This window comes from Staurois parvus, unplaced genomic scaffold (assembly GCF_062004578.1).
Source record: "Staurois parvus isolate SC_StPar_1 unplaced genomic scaffold, SC_StPar_1.0 ptg000207l, whole genome shotgun sequence".
Lineage (NCBI taxonomy): Eukaryota > Metazoa > Chordata > Amphibia > Anura > Ranidae > Staurois > Staurois parvus.
The window spans coordinates 5,777,261-5,793,723 of NW_028318003.1; the positions used below are offsets into that span (position 1 = coordinate 5,777,261).

Sequence of the window (16,463 nt, forward strand, 5' to 3'; positions counted from 1 at the left end):
TTTTCATTTATCGGCCGACAACTTGGCAGATAACCGGCCCATCTATGGCCAGCCTTAATGTGAAATTTATCTGCACCTCCATAGATTCATTATCCGGAATCGTAGGGAAGATCTGTTGATCCTTGGACTTGACTTAGACCAAAACCAGATGAATTTTGATCCATCTATGGGCAAGCTGGTTGTACTGAATTCGATATATCAATTGACTTCAGTACAACCAGCCTGTTGATTTGTTTCATATAATCACTACTGGCGGCTACAGCTGCCAGCGGTGATCATTGTATTCTGACAGCTGGGAAACCTCCCTCTGTCAGAATACAAAAGCGCAGTAGGAATGATTCCTCCATCAATACTGACTGAGTTGATGTGAAAATCAAGTGATTTTCTTCCCTTCAACCAGCGAAACTGTCACTGCACACCACCAATCATAAGTGCCGAGGCATTCCCTGCCACACACACACACACACACATATATATATATATATATATATATATACACACACACAAGGAATGTGTATATGTGTGGCTGCAGAGAATGTCTTGAAGGCTTATGACCGAGTGGGCTCAGACTAGGATCTGAACATGCCTGAGCTCATCTCTGCTTCACGAGTTTCCAAGATGAGAAGGAGGGACACCCTTAAGCACAAAGTCTGTAGCCCAGTTATGTTGCCCATGAAGAATTATTAAGCAAAAAAATGAATGGATAAACCCAAAGGTGCTTTTTTTATCACTGCTTCTTTAGACTGGCTTTGTAAAACAATTCAATAAAAACAGGTTTTTATAAAAGGTTTAGTGTACTGTAACACTTTTTGTAGTGAAGAATTGTATTTATTATAAAAGTCTACTTAACTGTCCAAAGCAAGAGACAACTGAATTTATTCTCTCTTGGGAAGAGGAGATTAAGGGGGGATATAATCAATATGCATAAATACATAAATGTTCCGTATAATGAACTTGGTTTAGAGTTATCCACCTTAAGGTAAACACAGAGGACAAGGGGGCACTCTTTATGTCTGGAGGAAAAGAGATTTAACTTCAAAATACCAAAAGGCTTCTTTACAGTAAGAGCAGTAAAAATGTGGAATAGTCTCCATCAATATTGTTTTAAAAAAGGCCTGCATTCTTTCCTAGATATACTAATTATTATAGGTAAAGTTGATCCAGGATATATCCGATTGCCTCTTGGGGGATCAGGAAGGATTTTTTTTGCTGGAGAAAACTGGATCATGCTTTTGTTTTTTTTGCTTTCCTCTGGATCAACTGTGGGTAGAGGATTGTGTATTTTATACAATTGTATATATTCCCCCCCGTTCTGTTGGTTGAACAAGATGGACTTGTGTCTTTTTTCAACCAGACTAACTATGTAACTGTAACTGTTAAGGAAAGAGGGACAGAGGGATTTGGTTCCAAATGAGGGACAGTTGGGAGGTATGTGCAGCCTGTGAATTAGCGTCCCATGGACTGCAGGACAAAGCAATTAAGTCAAATGAAGCTACGGCACAGGCACAGCTAGTGCACAGAAGTCTTTCAGAATTGGGTATAAACAAACAGCTGATGCCTGCTGTGGCCAGTTCAAGCTCAGTATACATCTGGTGAGAGTGAGGGTAAGCTAGTTTAGGTCAGGTTATGGGGCAGAAAGGAGAAATGAGAGTGAACTGATGATACCAATGGGTTTTACACAGAGATTCTACTCCATCATTGATTCTCTCAGTTTTACTCCTAGATTGAATTCCATACCCATGCATTTAGCAGTGTATGGCCCTGAATGCACACTGTCTCATAGCTGTCAAACTGAGAGCTTTGTCCACCCAGTCACTGCATCCCAACTCACAACTGCTTGCATGGGTGTACACTTACTAAAGTGTACACCCATGCAAAGTAAAGTACCCCCTTGTGAACAAGGCCCAACAGTACATCTAGGTCTGCTTGTAAGTTAGAAACATATTGTAGGGACTTTATATTCTACTATTTAAGTTTTTTTATCTACAAACACAAATTTTCTTTCAAAAAGTTGCAATACTGTTCTGTAGATATGCCCCTTCTTACTCCTGTAGAGCACGGCTACAGAGAGAGTATCATCTTTATTAGCTGAATTTACTGAGCTATAACAATCGTTAATTGTAGTAATGACCATTATTTTTAAGAACTAGAACCAGTGGGAGAGGAGAATAAGTCACGTGGCTTAAAAGTGATGAGTACTATGGCAAACACATGGGTTATAGCTTTGTGGATTGAGCCTTAGTCATCTTAGAACTCTATAAAGATTTTTATAGCTCTATTTTCATCACTAGTGAGGTCAGACCAATCTTCATTAATACCTTGTACTATGCATTAGAAGATTTAGTTTTTATTGTGTAATACAATGCTTTAGGTATTAGTGCTTTCACTGATCAATCTGATCAGACTGTGTGGGACATCTACCAAAAAAAGGAACATTGTTTTTCATATTGGGTCTAGTTTATAGTGCTTTGTACTATTATAATGCTTTATTATTATTATATTATTATTATATTATTATACAGGATTTATATAGCACCAACAGTTTGCTCAGCGCTATACATTATAAAGGGAGACAGTACACGAGACAGTACAGTAACAATACGATTCAATACACGAGGGGTTCGAGGGCCCTGTTCCTTGGAGCTTACAATCTAGTAGGGAGGGGATAGTGGTACAGGAGGATTGGGGGATTCTGCTACTGGGTTGTCCTGCTTTCTTAGCTTTGAGAATTAAACAAATACATTAAATATTCTTTAGCCTGTGGTTAATTTTTTGTGCTTATATGTAGAATATTGTTGATACATTATGAAATTCTATACTATTTGAAGTTTAGTATTGATTTACTATGGAACTGTAAGAACATATGCGGTGTTAAAGTATTGAACCCTCCATAGAAGACTTACTGCAGGGCACAGCCATGGAGTGTCAGATCTTCATTATGCTGCTGAAGCCCAGGGCACAAGCCATGTAAGGTCCGACAGTGTCAGCTGATAAGTAGGCCTCATACCAGATTGAGAGGCAGAAGAGTAGTCCTACAAGCAGGAGGCTGAGGCAGGCAGCAAAAAAAGCGTGGAAAGACAGGCACAGGATTGAGGCAGGCAGCAGACAGATGTAGAAATAACCGAATTGTAAGATTTTAGTAAGCAAACAAAAAGCCGTAGTTACAGACACAGGAAAACAGAACCTGATGATTAGGCACTGGCTGGAGATTCTGAGTCCTCGCTACACGTTAACGAGGGTCAGATATGCAGACTACAGAATGGCAGCACTACACTGCCAGAAACAGTTCATAGATGGCAAATGGAGAGCAACTCAAAGTCTCCTACACACTCCAGCCATACACATACAACCCAATCCCAACTGTAGTTGGATTGTTACATATACTCATTGTAAAGGGAATGCACAGCATGTTGCTATGGTTTGGATTGCAGACCGCATCATGGATGTGTCAGAGGTCAGTAGTTGTTTTTTCTATTGTGGCCTGTGTTCCTGCACAGTATACAGAAAAGGCATACAAGCTTTTCACCCAAAGCAACCACCTATGTAAAGACCTTCTCTTTTGTAGAAAGCATTTTCTGGTCTTAGTGGTCCTTACCCAGATTACCATATTGTGATTGTACAGATTTGTCTACATGTGATGGGCAGCACCGTGGCTAAATGGTTAGCACTTCTGCCTGGCAGTACCAGGGTCGTTGGTTCGAATCCCAGCCATGGCACCTCCTGCCTGGAGTTTGCATGTTCTCCCTGTGCCTGCGTGGGTTAGGAACCTTAGGTTGTACACCCCTTGAGGGTTAGGGACTGATGTGAATGTACAATATATATGTAAAGCGCTGCGTAAATTGACAGCGCTATATAAGTACCTGAAATGTATAATAAATGTGATGACTGTATCTGGTGATGGTTGGGGGGGGGGGGGGTAGTGTGTTTTTATATCTGTACAGGAAAAATTGCCTCTGTTTTTGCTGTCTACAGGCATAGGCCTGCTGTGACTAATGGCAAATTCTGCTAAACATGAAACTAGTTAGATCTAGTAGCTAAGAAATAAAAGTAGTTGCAGTCACAGTGAGGTCATCAGATGAGAAAGGCAAAGAAATTACATATGTATGTGCATGTAACATAAAGGCTTGGTTTACTAGTTGGTTTGAAAGCATCAGAAGATGAATATATTGCAGCATATCAGTCCTTTATTTACACCTGCTGATCCTGCCAGTAACACATTTCCTGGTCTAGGGTGACAACACTGTATCTATGAAGCAGCAGTGTTGTCATCATAGAAAAGGACTACTATAACGTCCCCCTCTCCTCTTCTTCATACCATAACTGATAGTCTGTTTTCCCCTAGAAGTGTAATAAGTGCATAGTCATAGATTGAAGCTGTGCATAGCTTTCATGTTGTGTATAAACACTTTCCATTTTTTTCAGTGACACAGAGAAAAGTAGGCAAATGTGGAAGAGATATTTGGAAAGGGAAGACAGCAGAATTGTGGGTAAGTTGGTGTTAAATACATTTCATTGTTATTTTACATATGCTTGAAATAATCCACCATGAAAAATATTTGCATAGGCTAGTTACATCTAATGCACATGCTCAAGGATGTGTGTTTTTTGGAACTTCTATAGTATCTTCCAGATAACACGTTTGCATACACATAGACGCCAGAATGGTATCTCAGAAAACCTTCATGCTGAGTCAGAGGTAGAAGTCTCCAATCAGCAGAGGGCATGAAGTTTGCTGATTGGAGAGCTCTAGCTGTGACTCTGCAGGGGGCATGCCAGAGTTCTGCAGAGAGACCACTGCTTCCATACAGAAGGCAATGGCTCTTCTCTACAGTGTGCTGGCAGGGGACAGGATTTTCCACATACTGCATGCTGGCAGTTGACAGCATTTTCTACTCAAGCTCTAACTGATTTATTTTTTGTTTATTATATTTTATTATTAGTTTCATTTACTTACAAAAATTTCAAAATCCTTACATAATATAACATTCAACAATTCCCCTTTTTTTTTCCACTTTCCTTTTTTCCCTTTTTCCCATACCACATGCCCACAGTCCCTTCTCCTCCCATCCCCTTCCCCACCTCCTCTCGCATTACCTTCTCTTATCTTCTTTTTCTCCTTCAATTCTTCTAAGCTACATATATTTTACTTTCCCTCCTCTTATTCTTCTTTCCCTCTTCCCGTCAAGGCTTCGTCTTACAGTATATCTTTCTCTCTTTTTTTTTACTCTCCCATCAGTTCTATATATCTTTTTGAGGTTTTAAATTCACTCCATCCCTTCCAGGTTCTTTAAAATTTTTCCATTTTATCCTTTTCACTATGGTACAATTCCTCCACCCTGTAAATACATTCTACCCTAAGTATCCAATCCTTTACTCTTGGTATCTCCTGGACCCACCAAAACTTTGGGATCAATCCCTTTGTCGCATTTAAAAAATGAAAAATCATCAAATTTTTATACAGTTTCACTGACAGCTCAGTACCATGGAATAAACAAACCCATAGGTCCTTTAAGATTTTGACTCCTGAGATTTCTTGTATTTGTTGTACTATATCTTGCCAATATTCCTGTATTCTAGAGCATTCCCACCATATGTGTGCCATAGTCCATTTTTCTGGCTGATTTCTAAAGAAAAGAGCTGTAAGACCTTGGACACTTGTTGTTTTCATGCACCTGAAATGTATTTAGAAGATTCAAACTAAAATTTAACTTGTGACCCACAAGAGAAGTATGGCCAACACAGCTTTGGCCATACTTCTCTTGTGGGTCACAGGAGTACACTTAGTTCTGCACTCCTAGGAGCCTGATTCAACTGACAATGTGCTAAAGCCTGCTGTCAGCTGACATCACAGGACTGGTTGAGGCTCTGTAAGGAGCCCGACAATGATGTCCGGATCCACCCAGATGCCTGACCAGCAGCTGGCTCAGCCTCTCAGCACCTGCTGAGAGCCTGAGCCAGCCACTCCTGCCCCCTCCACACCCCAGTGCTCCAGTAAGCGCTGGGAGGGGGGGCAGAGCAGAAAGCTGGTGACTGACAGTTACCATTCTTTGCCCAGTGAAGACCGATAACTGTGCAGTCAGTCATGTGATCACTCGGATCTTGGTCTTAGAGCTGCAGCCATCTAGGTGAGTATAGATGTTTATTTTTTCTTAACCCGCAGTTCTCTTGTGAGGTTTTATAAACTTATATGTGAGGCAAATGAGTCGTACATGCAGGATCATGAGATAAACGTAAAATACCTCATCTTCATACTGTATGGTATAATTTACAGGGGTGATATTACTACTTTCCAAATGTGAAGTCATTATTAAAGATTTTTAGTATACTTAAGTCTTATAGTACTGTTATTTTGTAACATCTTCATTATCTTTGAACAGAACTGTTTGTCGGTCAGTTGAAGAGCTCACTCACATGCAGTGAATGTGGATATTGTTCTACTGTGTATGACCCATTCTGGGACTTGTCACTACCCATTGCTAAGGTAAAAATGACAGCAATAAATGATATGTTTATTTTACAGAATGGAGCAATGTTACACACACGGCATATTATTCCTGTAGCTTAAAAAGTCAGAGTCCTAGTCCTTATTCCATGTGATAAATAATTTGAAATAGTTTTTTGGTCTCAGGGAACCCCTGCTAATAATTACCACATTTACAGCTCACAGTACCCAACCATGATGGTCATTAGGAAGAATGCTTTCCGTACAGACAGATAAAAAGATCATTGGTTACTTATCTGAGAGTCAGAAGTTGCCTTAAAGTAATATAACAGGTTACCGCACAGGTCTTCAGGTTAGGCAGTGGGAATGTGATTTCATGGTACTGCCAAAATGATGCACTGAGGGCCATCTCCCACACACTCTGCCACCCACTGTCCCTTGGATTCACAACAGCTATTTGGGTGTCAGTGGCTGTAGTTACACCCTTTCCAACCACAAAGGAAGATCATTTAAGTGGAACTTTAGGCCAAAATTAAAAATGGGCGAACAGGCAGGTATTTTAAGGCAGAAGAGACATGTTTTGTCTCTTCGGCATTAAAGTTACTTGCCTGTCCACCGTTGTACAATGAGCCACGCAGCTCACTGTACAAATTTGGCAATGCCGAATCTGACTGAACTGCAGGCGCGGGAGTGACGTTATCCCTGTCCGGCCAAATGACAGTGGCCAGTGATAGAGACTCCGAAGCTGGCCATCGGAAGAAGTCAGTGGCTGGGTGGGGAGCTTGGGGACGCCACATCGCTGCAGCAGAGGTGGATATAATTCCACTTTAATTTAAAAACTGTACAAAATTAAAGATCACTGTATTGCTTACAGCATCCAATCAGATTCTAGCTTCACTAATTACAACAGCTTACTGTATTGTAATTCATGTTAGTGACTTTATGCATGTCTTTTTTATACAGAAGAGCGTTTCAGAAGTGTCTTTAATGGATTGCATTCGTCTTTTTACCAAAGAAGATGTTTTAGATGGGGATGAAAAACCAGTAAGTGTTATTTTAAAAGAATACCAGGGTTCCTCAGAAAGCAAATGTGCAACCCATTAGAATTCTTATTTTTAAAGAATAAAGTTTTGTTGAAGTTTCAAAAGTTAAGTAACAGAATCACAGTATGCTTACATATTCTCAAGTACTGTCCATAGATGAATTCACAGCAACCAATTAACCAATGCTGAGTTACAGTTTCAGTGTCTTTCTGTAACATTTTTTTTTATTCCTTACCAGACATGCTGTAGATGTAAAGTTCGTCGAAAATGTATCAAGAAATTTACCATCCAGAAATTTCCCAAGATCCTTGTACTTCGTATCCTTCCATGTAACGGTTTCACTTTTTGTAGTATGTAGTAAATGAAGCAGCAGCTTGTGAACATGGGATATACACCATTACATGTAAATGTAATGTGTTTGTATCTAAAAAAAAAAAAAAATGCTAAACTTCAGCTTTAAGGGGTAAATAAAAATATTCATATCCTATATTTTATATTTACGTAACTAAAAATGTTTATATGTATTTTTTTATTCCTGAAAATGATAAATGAAGATACATAAAAAAATATACATTATATAAAATGATACTGTATATTGTGATATGCCAGAAATCTGTTCATGTAGAATTATAAATTTACCAGTAGATCCACTTTAAAACATTTTTATGCAGAAGTTGTATTCTCCGCTCAAGAATCTAGCCCCTATCTGTTCTCTTTTTCCCATCCTTTAGTTACTGTATGTCTTATACAGAAGCTGCAGTTTCTCTTCCTTAACTTTAATACTTTACAGATCTTAAGCGTTTTTCTGAAGGCCGCATAAGAAGTAGCAAGCTTTCCACATTTGTTAATTTCCCTCTTCGAGATTTAGACTTGCGTGAATTTTCTTCAGAACACAGCAGTAAGTTTTTTACTTCTATATTCTTCATAGGTCCTACTGTGTAGACATAGTTCTTTCTTTAAAATGAATTATTAAATATTTAATTAATTATGCATTGTTTTGGGTCTACAGTAATTAGTGCCTCATGATTATTAACTATGGTTCTCCTTTCTTTCTTAAAGAGACCCTGTCACCTTGCCCATTCTGGGTAAACTGACAGGGTCAGGGATTTCTGCCTGCTTCCAGATCCTGTGCTGAATGGCCGGCCTGATGCCTTGTGAGGATAGGAGGTCAGCTGATCTGCATGGAGCAATATTCAGAGAATGCTTTTCATTTTCTGAATAATTGCAAGGCATTCTCTGATTGGAGAACGTGGAACGCTTGTTGTCCCCACCCTTCCTCTCCACCTCATCCAATCAGAGAACATTTTGCATTTGTTCAGAAAATGAAAAGCTTTCTCTGAATGATGTCTGTGCCGAGTGGCTGACCTGTATTGTGTTCACAATACAGGATAGCTGCTGCTTGGTAAGGGACCCAGAAGCAGGTGAAGATCACTGGAGTAGCAGTGTCTACTATGGTGATTTCCAGCATAAGCCAAGTATAGCATCTACATAGATACATTGGTCCAAACTGGACCAATGTAACTATGTATAACATGTAGAAGCCTGAAATTATTTATTAAAGAAAATATTACATGATCTCTGAGAAAAATGCAAAATTTTGTCACCAGAGCAAGAGTTGAGGTTAATTCATCCAATATGAACACCCTTTTCTTGGGATAACTAAGATGGAAAGTCCCTTCACTTTCATCTTTTTGAAAGGAAGCAAAGAAAAGTCACCACAGCCAGACCCTGGGAGTTCAAGACTTCCCTATTCTATCCAATACAAAAAAAAAACATTTGGTTTATATGTACACATTAAAGCGACAGGATGACAAGTATAACTTAAATTAGAGGACACTCATTATCTGCACGCATTTTGCATATTAGATATATAATTGTGAAAAGTATATTATAGACCACTGATGAATTAAAGTGGATGTCCAGACAAATCCCAGTTATACTTAAACATTCTAAGCCTATTCTAACTACCTTGTCTATACTTACCTATGCTGAGGGCACTCCAATCTGGTCACACAACCTGCTCCCAGCGCTGGCTTCAGTGTAGAGGAGGGACAGCTGACAACAGATGCCCTATAATAGTATGTCTATGGGTGACGTCACTGCATAGGCATTGCAGTCATTGTCGGTGATCTCTCCTCTACACTGAAGCTGGCTGGTCATGTGACCAGACTGAAGTGCCCTCAGCATAGGTAAGTATAGACATCTTTCCTTTACAGGGTAATTGGAATAGGCTTAGAATGAGGGTCTGAGTAGGTTTAGGTATAGCTGGGATTTGATTGGACTTCTACTTTAGGTAAACTTGCCCATGTTCATTCTTGCACTCTACATTGTACCCCATTGCAAACAGAGGTAAGTACAACACTTGGAGTCTTAACATGTGTTCCTGTTTGATACAAACTTGCATGCAGGGGCGGACTGACCATTTGGAAACTCGTGCACTGCCCGAAGGCCCGGGGTCAGTAGGGGGCCCCATGAGAGGCCCCTGGTACCTTTTTCATAGGCTTTTTTGAGTTTGGGCAAGGACACAGGGGCCCCATGATCCCCTATTGCCCGGGGGCCCCATGAGTTGTCAGTCCCTGCTTGCATGTTGACAGCTTTGGGGGAGGTATTTCACCTACTGGATCATTATCAATACTACCAGCTACTCCCCTGGTGTATAAGTGGCTCTAGCTGTGCTTTATACTTTAATTGTCCCCTTATCTTACAATTTTCCTTTCACTAGTTTGTCACTAGTTTGTCATTTATCATATTCCTGGTGCTCGAATTTAGACTTTGTTTTAATATTAGCTTGTTACATTTTGTTTTTACAGCTCAAGCTACATACAATCTGTATGCTGTATCCAATCATTCGGGTACCACCATGGGAGGCCATTATACTGCTTACTGCAAGAATACAAACAATGGAGAGTGGTACACATTTAATGACTCAAGGTAATGATCAAAGTGTGAACCATTTTTTTTCATTTTTTTCAACTTATTTTGTTCTTCACCTAAAAACATTCAAAGTAGGCTATTTATATACTCCTAAGACAAGGAAAATAATTAGTGGAATTGGCCAATACATCTGGCCTCCCTTCTCTCAGTCTATGCTACATGAGGGGAACCAGGTAGCTGGTGTCCAGACAAATTCAGATACTTCTTATTTAACCATTTTGCCTCTCACACCTGTTCACCCCCTATGGACCACAGCAATTTTTGCATCTATTTCTGCTATGGACCTGTTTATTCGGCAATAACTTAATCATTATTGAAGATAAACAGTAATGCATATTCTTTAGGACAAACAAGACTTTCTTTTCATAAGATTGCCTTGCAACAATGATTTTTTTTTTGCAATCCTTAGATAATAAAACACAGCAAAACTAAACAAATGCACTTTTTTTTCCCTAGCAGTGTTCGCTTAAAAATAAATTGTGTTACTGTACATTTTATTCTGCAATTTTTCCTGTTTAAAATGACACTAAAATGATGCTTTTGGTAGAAAGCATTATAAAGTTATTTACAAATGAAATAAAGTAGTTTTTTTTTTTTTTTTTTAATTTTATGCTTTTTTTTAAATAGGAATGTGTGTGTTAAATGTATAAACATTTTAACAAACAAAACTAAAACAAAAAAAAGTTTAACCGCCTGACCACCCTATAGCAGAAATACTGCTACAGGGCGGCACGGGTGCGCAAAATCATGTGTATATATACACGTAATTTCGCATTTCCGGGTGGGGGCTCGCGAGCCACGCGCACGCCCTACCCGCACCACTATTCGCGGCTGCTGCTGTCAATCCCTGGGACCCGGACGGTGATTACTCGCCGGTGCTCGGTGATTTCCGAGGATCTCCAATGGGGAGGAGAACTGTTTTGTTTACTAACAGTTCTCCTCTCTGCACAGCCATCCAAAGCAGTGTGATTACAGTGAAGCACACAGACACCGCCCCCTAGTAAAACACTCCCAGCACAGTTAACCCTTTGATCGCTCCTCGTGTTAACCCCTTCCTGCCCAGTACCATTAGTACGGTGTCAGTGCTTTTTTTTAGCACTGATCACTCTATTGGTGTCACTGGGGTGTCATTGACACCAAGTCAGTTCCCCCAGTGTCAGAATGTCCGCCACAATCCCGCAGTCCTGCTATAAGTTGCTGATCGTCTCCATTACTAGTAAAAATAAAATTTTTTTAAAAATCCCAGTATATATTCCGCCATTTGTAAACGCTATAGCTTTCAACTAAACCAATTAATTTACACGTATTGGGATTTTTTTTTAGCAAAGACATGTAGCAGAATACACTTTGACCTAAATTTATGACAAAATTTGATTTTTTACATTTTTTTACTGGACATGTTCAATAGCAAAAATTCAAAAATATTGTTTTTTTCTCAAAATTGTCGGTATTTTTTTTTTATAGCGCAAAAAATAAAAAAAAACACGTACAGGGGATCAAATACCACCAAAAGAAAGCTCTATTTGTGGGAAAAAAAGGACGTAAATTTAATTTCGGTGCAGAGTTGCATGACTGTGCAATTGTCAGTTAAAATAATGCAGCGCCGTAGCGCAAAAAATGGCCTGGTCAGGAAGGGGGGTAAATCCTCAGAAGGGCAAGTGGTTAAATATCAATAGTTAATGAAATAGAATTGAAACAAAAAAAATCAGCAAGAAAAAAAATAGTTGAAGAGAGAAGGATAATTAGGGCTGATTGGAGTAAACTAAGGATGTATAGGGGGTTAAACAGAGGAACATTTTATAAAAAAAACAAACATTTTTTTTTTTTTTTTTTTACTGGGCAGGTTATCATCTGCAGATCTAAGTTCAACACTGATCTGCAGATGAATGGAGCGAGAGATACAAAAGTAACATTTTGTTACATTGTATCCTGGTCTGGAGCAGTGTTGTTGCTTTTTTGACAGCTATACCTGCCAACTTCATCTCTGAGTGTATTGTAATGCCTGCATTACCATATACTCAGAGAAGTCAGTATCCTGGGATGGGGGGGTCCCAGAAGCAGGGCAGAGCAACTGGACATGCTACACATACCCTGATGCATTTTGTGGGGGGGTGTGAAGCATGCCCACAGTTAAAAACTAGTTAAATTAAAATACATTAGTGGGTTTTTTTTACATAGTGGGTTTTTTTTACATAGTATTAGTTGGTGTTTTATATCTATTATCTACAGCATTCTTGTAGTAATTAAAGGTATTAATTTAAAAATCATAAAGCAGAGCTTCACCCAAAAGGGGAAGTTCCACTTTAATGCCTTGTCCCCTTCTCCCCATTAAGGATTGGCACCTTTGGGGAGCGGGTACCCGAATATGACAGGTAGCCGCTCCCACTTCCGCTGTGATCTCCTAGGCGATTGGAAGCGGAAGTTGTCCTCTCCCTCCCCGTAGTCTTCTAAGACACGACAGGTCCCAGAAGACTACGGGGCCATTCACAGAGCACAGCGCTACTCGCACATGCGCAGTGGGCACCCAGCTGTGAAGCCACAAGCTATCACAGCCGGGTACCCACACTGAAGATGCCGGGGAGAGAAGACGGCCGGTGAAACGGGCTGCGGGGAGGACACCGCTGGATCGTGGGACAGGTGACTGTCTGTATTTTAAAAGTCAGCAGCTACAGTTTTTGCAGCTGCTGACTTTTATTTTTTTTTTTAAATCAACTGGAACTCCACTTTTAACTGCATTTTCATTTCTGCTACTTCAACGGAAATAAAACGTTGTTTAAAATGCATTTTTTTTTTCACAAACCTCCATTACAACAGAAATACAATTAAGGGTTCATTATGGTGGGCATTCTTGTCAAGAAAGAGCTGTGTCTGACCTGTTTGCTGCAGTTCAGATGCATCTCGACAAGACAAAAACATGGAGCATTGCTAAGCAGGTGAATTGCAGCCTTTGTAGTGTCAGGTGTACTACTCAGTTAAAGTCATAGGGATGTGTCTGACATGCAGTCCAAACACACATCACATGCAGAAAAACAGAACATAATATCGACATAATAATAGTCAATGTGAACCAGTCAGATGTAATTCATAGTAAGAGGTCTATTTGCACAGGGCTGTCTAAATAACATGCTTTCAAGCACAGAAGACTGGAGAGGGGTGTGATAAGGCAGTTTACAGGATGAAAGCAGCACAAGGAGGACCTCAGTAATTTGTGCAGGGAGAGGTTGGCGAGACAGCATCATTTTACAATCAATAAAATTCTTAATGACACTGCACACGCTTACACAAATGTGACAGTTATGCAGTAAAAGCAAATGTCATCCACAGATCTAATTTATGGTATTTTTAGTTAATTAATATTAATAATTAATACTTTTTTTTCTTCATGGAGGTCTGGATCAGGTCAGGGGGTCCTGTCCCGTATCCTCCCCTGCAGTAACAGCACTTGATCATATCAGTCAGCAATAGTTGACTACTGCAGTGTTCGGTTTCTGCGGGCAGTAGCAGAACAGAACTGACCCACTCAGTGACATCACAGCCGACATCATGTCACTTCTCACACTGCTAAAATGAGCAAGCACTGGAGCTGACCATTTGGCTCCTTGTGCTGGACTACAACTGTCACTTTTAGCCAGAAGTTCAAGTATTAAAGCCCACAAGCACACAGAGCATAGCTGGCCATGTGTTGGGTCCCAGACACAGTGCAACACACAGTGGTATGGTGTGAGGATTTCCACACATGAGTTCTGGAGGAGATGCACATTTTTGTTGAAACACACTATATATATATATATATATATATATATATATACTGTGTATGTATGTGTATATGTATATGTATATATATATATATATATATATGGACTTGTTTACTTATTAAGTCATTTAAGAGGATCTTCATCCTATAAACAAAAACTGGACTGGAAGTCAGCAGCTAAAAATACAGTAGTAGTATTATAAGGACACTTACCTGTCCGGGGATCCAACGCCGTCCTCCTCCAGGTTGGTCTTTGGGTCCCTGGAGTTGGCATCTTTAGTGTGGGAAGCCAGCTGTTACGCACAGCCGGCTTCCCACCGCACATGCATTAGCCATGCTGCACTTTGTGTATGGTCCCACAGCCTTCTGGGACCTTGGACCTAAGAGAATATGGGCAGGATGGGGGGGGCCAACTAGGTACCCACTCCCCCACAAAAATGTAATATGCCACAAGTTGAAGTGGGGAGGGAGGGCATAAAAGTGGAACTTCCCCTTTTGGGTAAAGTTCCACTTTAAAATGGTTGTAAACCTCAGACAAAACACATCCTTCTATAGTGTGTGTTTGTCTCAATCCAGAGCACTAAGTGTCATTTTTGTCTGGTGCTTCATTCCTCTGCTATCAGCATCAATCACTACTTGGTGAGATCCTGTGTAAATTCTGCACTTTGAATGGATGCAGGGGACAGACAGCTGCATTTAAACAGATACAAGTTATATAAGAGGATTTGTTTCATCTCTGTGTATCACCTGAGGCCAGTCACTTCACTGGTGTATGTAAGGGTTTATAACCACTTTAACCGCTTCCTGTCCGCCCTATAGCAGTAATACTGCTACAGGGCAGCACAGCTGCGCAAAATCACACACACACATTTTATTTATATATATATATATATATATATATATATATATATATATATACACACATGATTTCGCATTTTGCTATTTGCGGCCTCAGCTGTCATTCACAGGGTCCCAGACAGTGATTACTCTGCAGCACCCGGTGACCGAGGAGCATTACAGAAGGAAGGAGAGAACTGTACGTAAACAATACAGTTCTCTCCCGTCAGCTCCTGCACACTGCTATGCATGGCTTTGCATAGCAGAGCCATGCAAAGCAGTGTGCTTACAGTGAAGCACACACACACAGCACACAGTAAAACAGCACACAGTTAACCCTTTGATCACCCCTCATGTTAACCCCTTCCTGCCCAGTGCCATTAGTACAGTTTCACTGCTTTTTATTAGCACTGATCACTGTATTGGTGTCACTGGGGATGTCAGTGACACCAAGTCAGTCCCCCCCCCCAGTGTCAGAATGCCCGCCGCAGTCCCACTATAAGTCGCTGATTGCCACCATTACTAGTAAAAATTAAAAAAAAAAAATAATCCCAGTATATATACCACCACTTCTAAACACTATAACTTTGACATAAACCAATTAAGTTACACATATTGGGATTTTTTTTTTGCAAAGACATGTCGCAGAATACATTTTGGTCTACATTGTTGATGAAATTTGATTTTTTAAATTTTTTTACTGGACATGTTTAATAGCAAGTCAAAAATATTGTTTTTTTCTCAAAATTGTCAGTCTTTTTTAATAGCGCAAAAAATAAAACCGCAGAGGCGATCAAATACCACCAAAAGAAAGCTCTAATTGTGGGAAAAAAAGGATGGAAATTTAATTTGGGTGCAGCGTTTCATGGCCAGTTAAAGTAACGCAGCACCATAACGCAAAAAATGGCCTGGTCAGGAACGGGGGGGTAAATCCTCTGGAGGGCAAGTGGTTAAGGACTGTTTTGACAATTTAGCACTTTATGCTCACTAGTTTGCACATTGATCTATTTGCACAATTGTGGATAGATTGTTTGTTTTTGCACATCAGCACTTTATGTATCATATTTATGAAATCATAAAATTTTTTAAGTTGTTATTTTGTATCAAGATTAGCGCCACACTTTATAGGTTTCATTATGATACCTTGTACCAGGGTATGGTGGTGGTAGCTGTTCTCAGAACTCAAGCACAGAATTTTAGTATATTTTGGAATTGATGCATGTTTTATTACATGCAAATGACCTCGAATGGCTGTGGACACTGTTAGTCCTCATTGCTTTAAAGGGGTTTTATGACCCACAGCTATTCATGGGAAACTCTGCTTAGCCTTCCACAGGTAATTGTAATTGGGCCCACTCACAAGTGTGGATGTTAAGAGGTTTGTGTGCACACAGATATTCTCTAATAAAACAGGAAAATACTCTGTATCACAACATATTGTACACACAAAATT

The 16,463-nt window shown here is 39.9% G+C and overlaps 1 protein-coding gene across 2 annotated transcripts in view; it reads left to right on the forward strand.

Moving 5' to 3' along the window:
• The window catches only part of USP2 (ubiquitin specific peptidase 2), a 121,045-nt gene that overhangs the window by 100,174 nt on the left and 4,408 nt on the right, over positions 1–16,463 (forward strand). For both annotated transcript variants that reach the window (XM_089678566.1, XM_089678567.1), the window contains exons 7-12: positions 4,423–4,487; positions 6,378–6,481; positions 7,406–7,486; positions 7,724–7,802; positions 8,276–8,383; positions 10,296–10,416. In XM_089678566.1, coding sequence (XP_089534692.1) covers positions 4,423–4,487; positions 6,378–6,481; positions 7,406–7,486; positions 7,724–7,802; positions 8,276–8,383; positions 10,296–10,416 — 558 coding nt within the window. The remainder of the gene's footprint in view (positions 1–4,422; positions 4,488–6,377; positions 6,482–7,405; positions 7,487–7,723; positions 7,803–8,275; positions 8,384–10,295; positions 10,417–16,463) is intronic.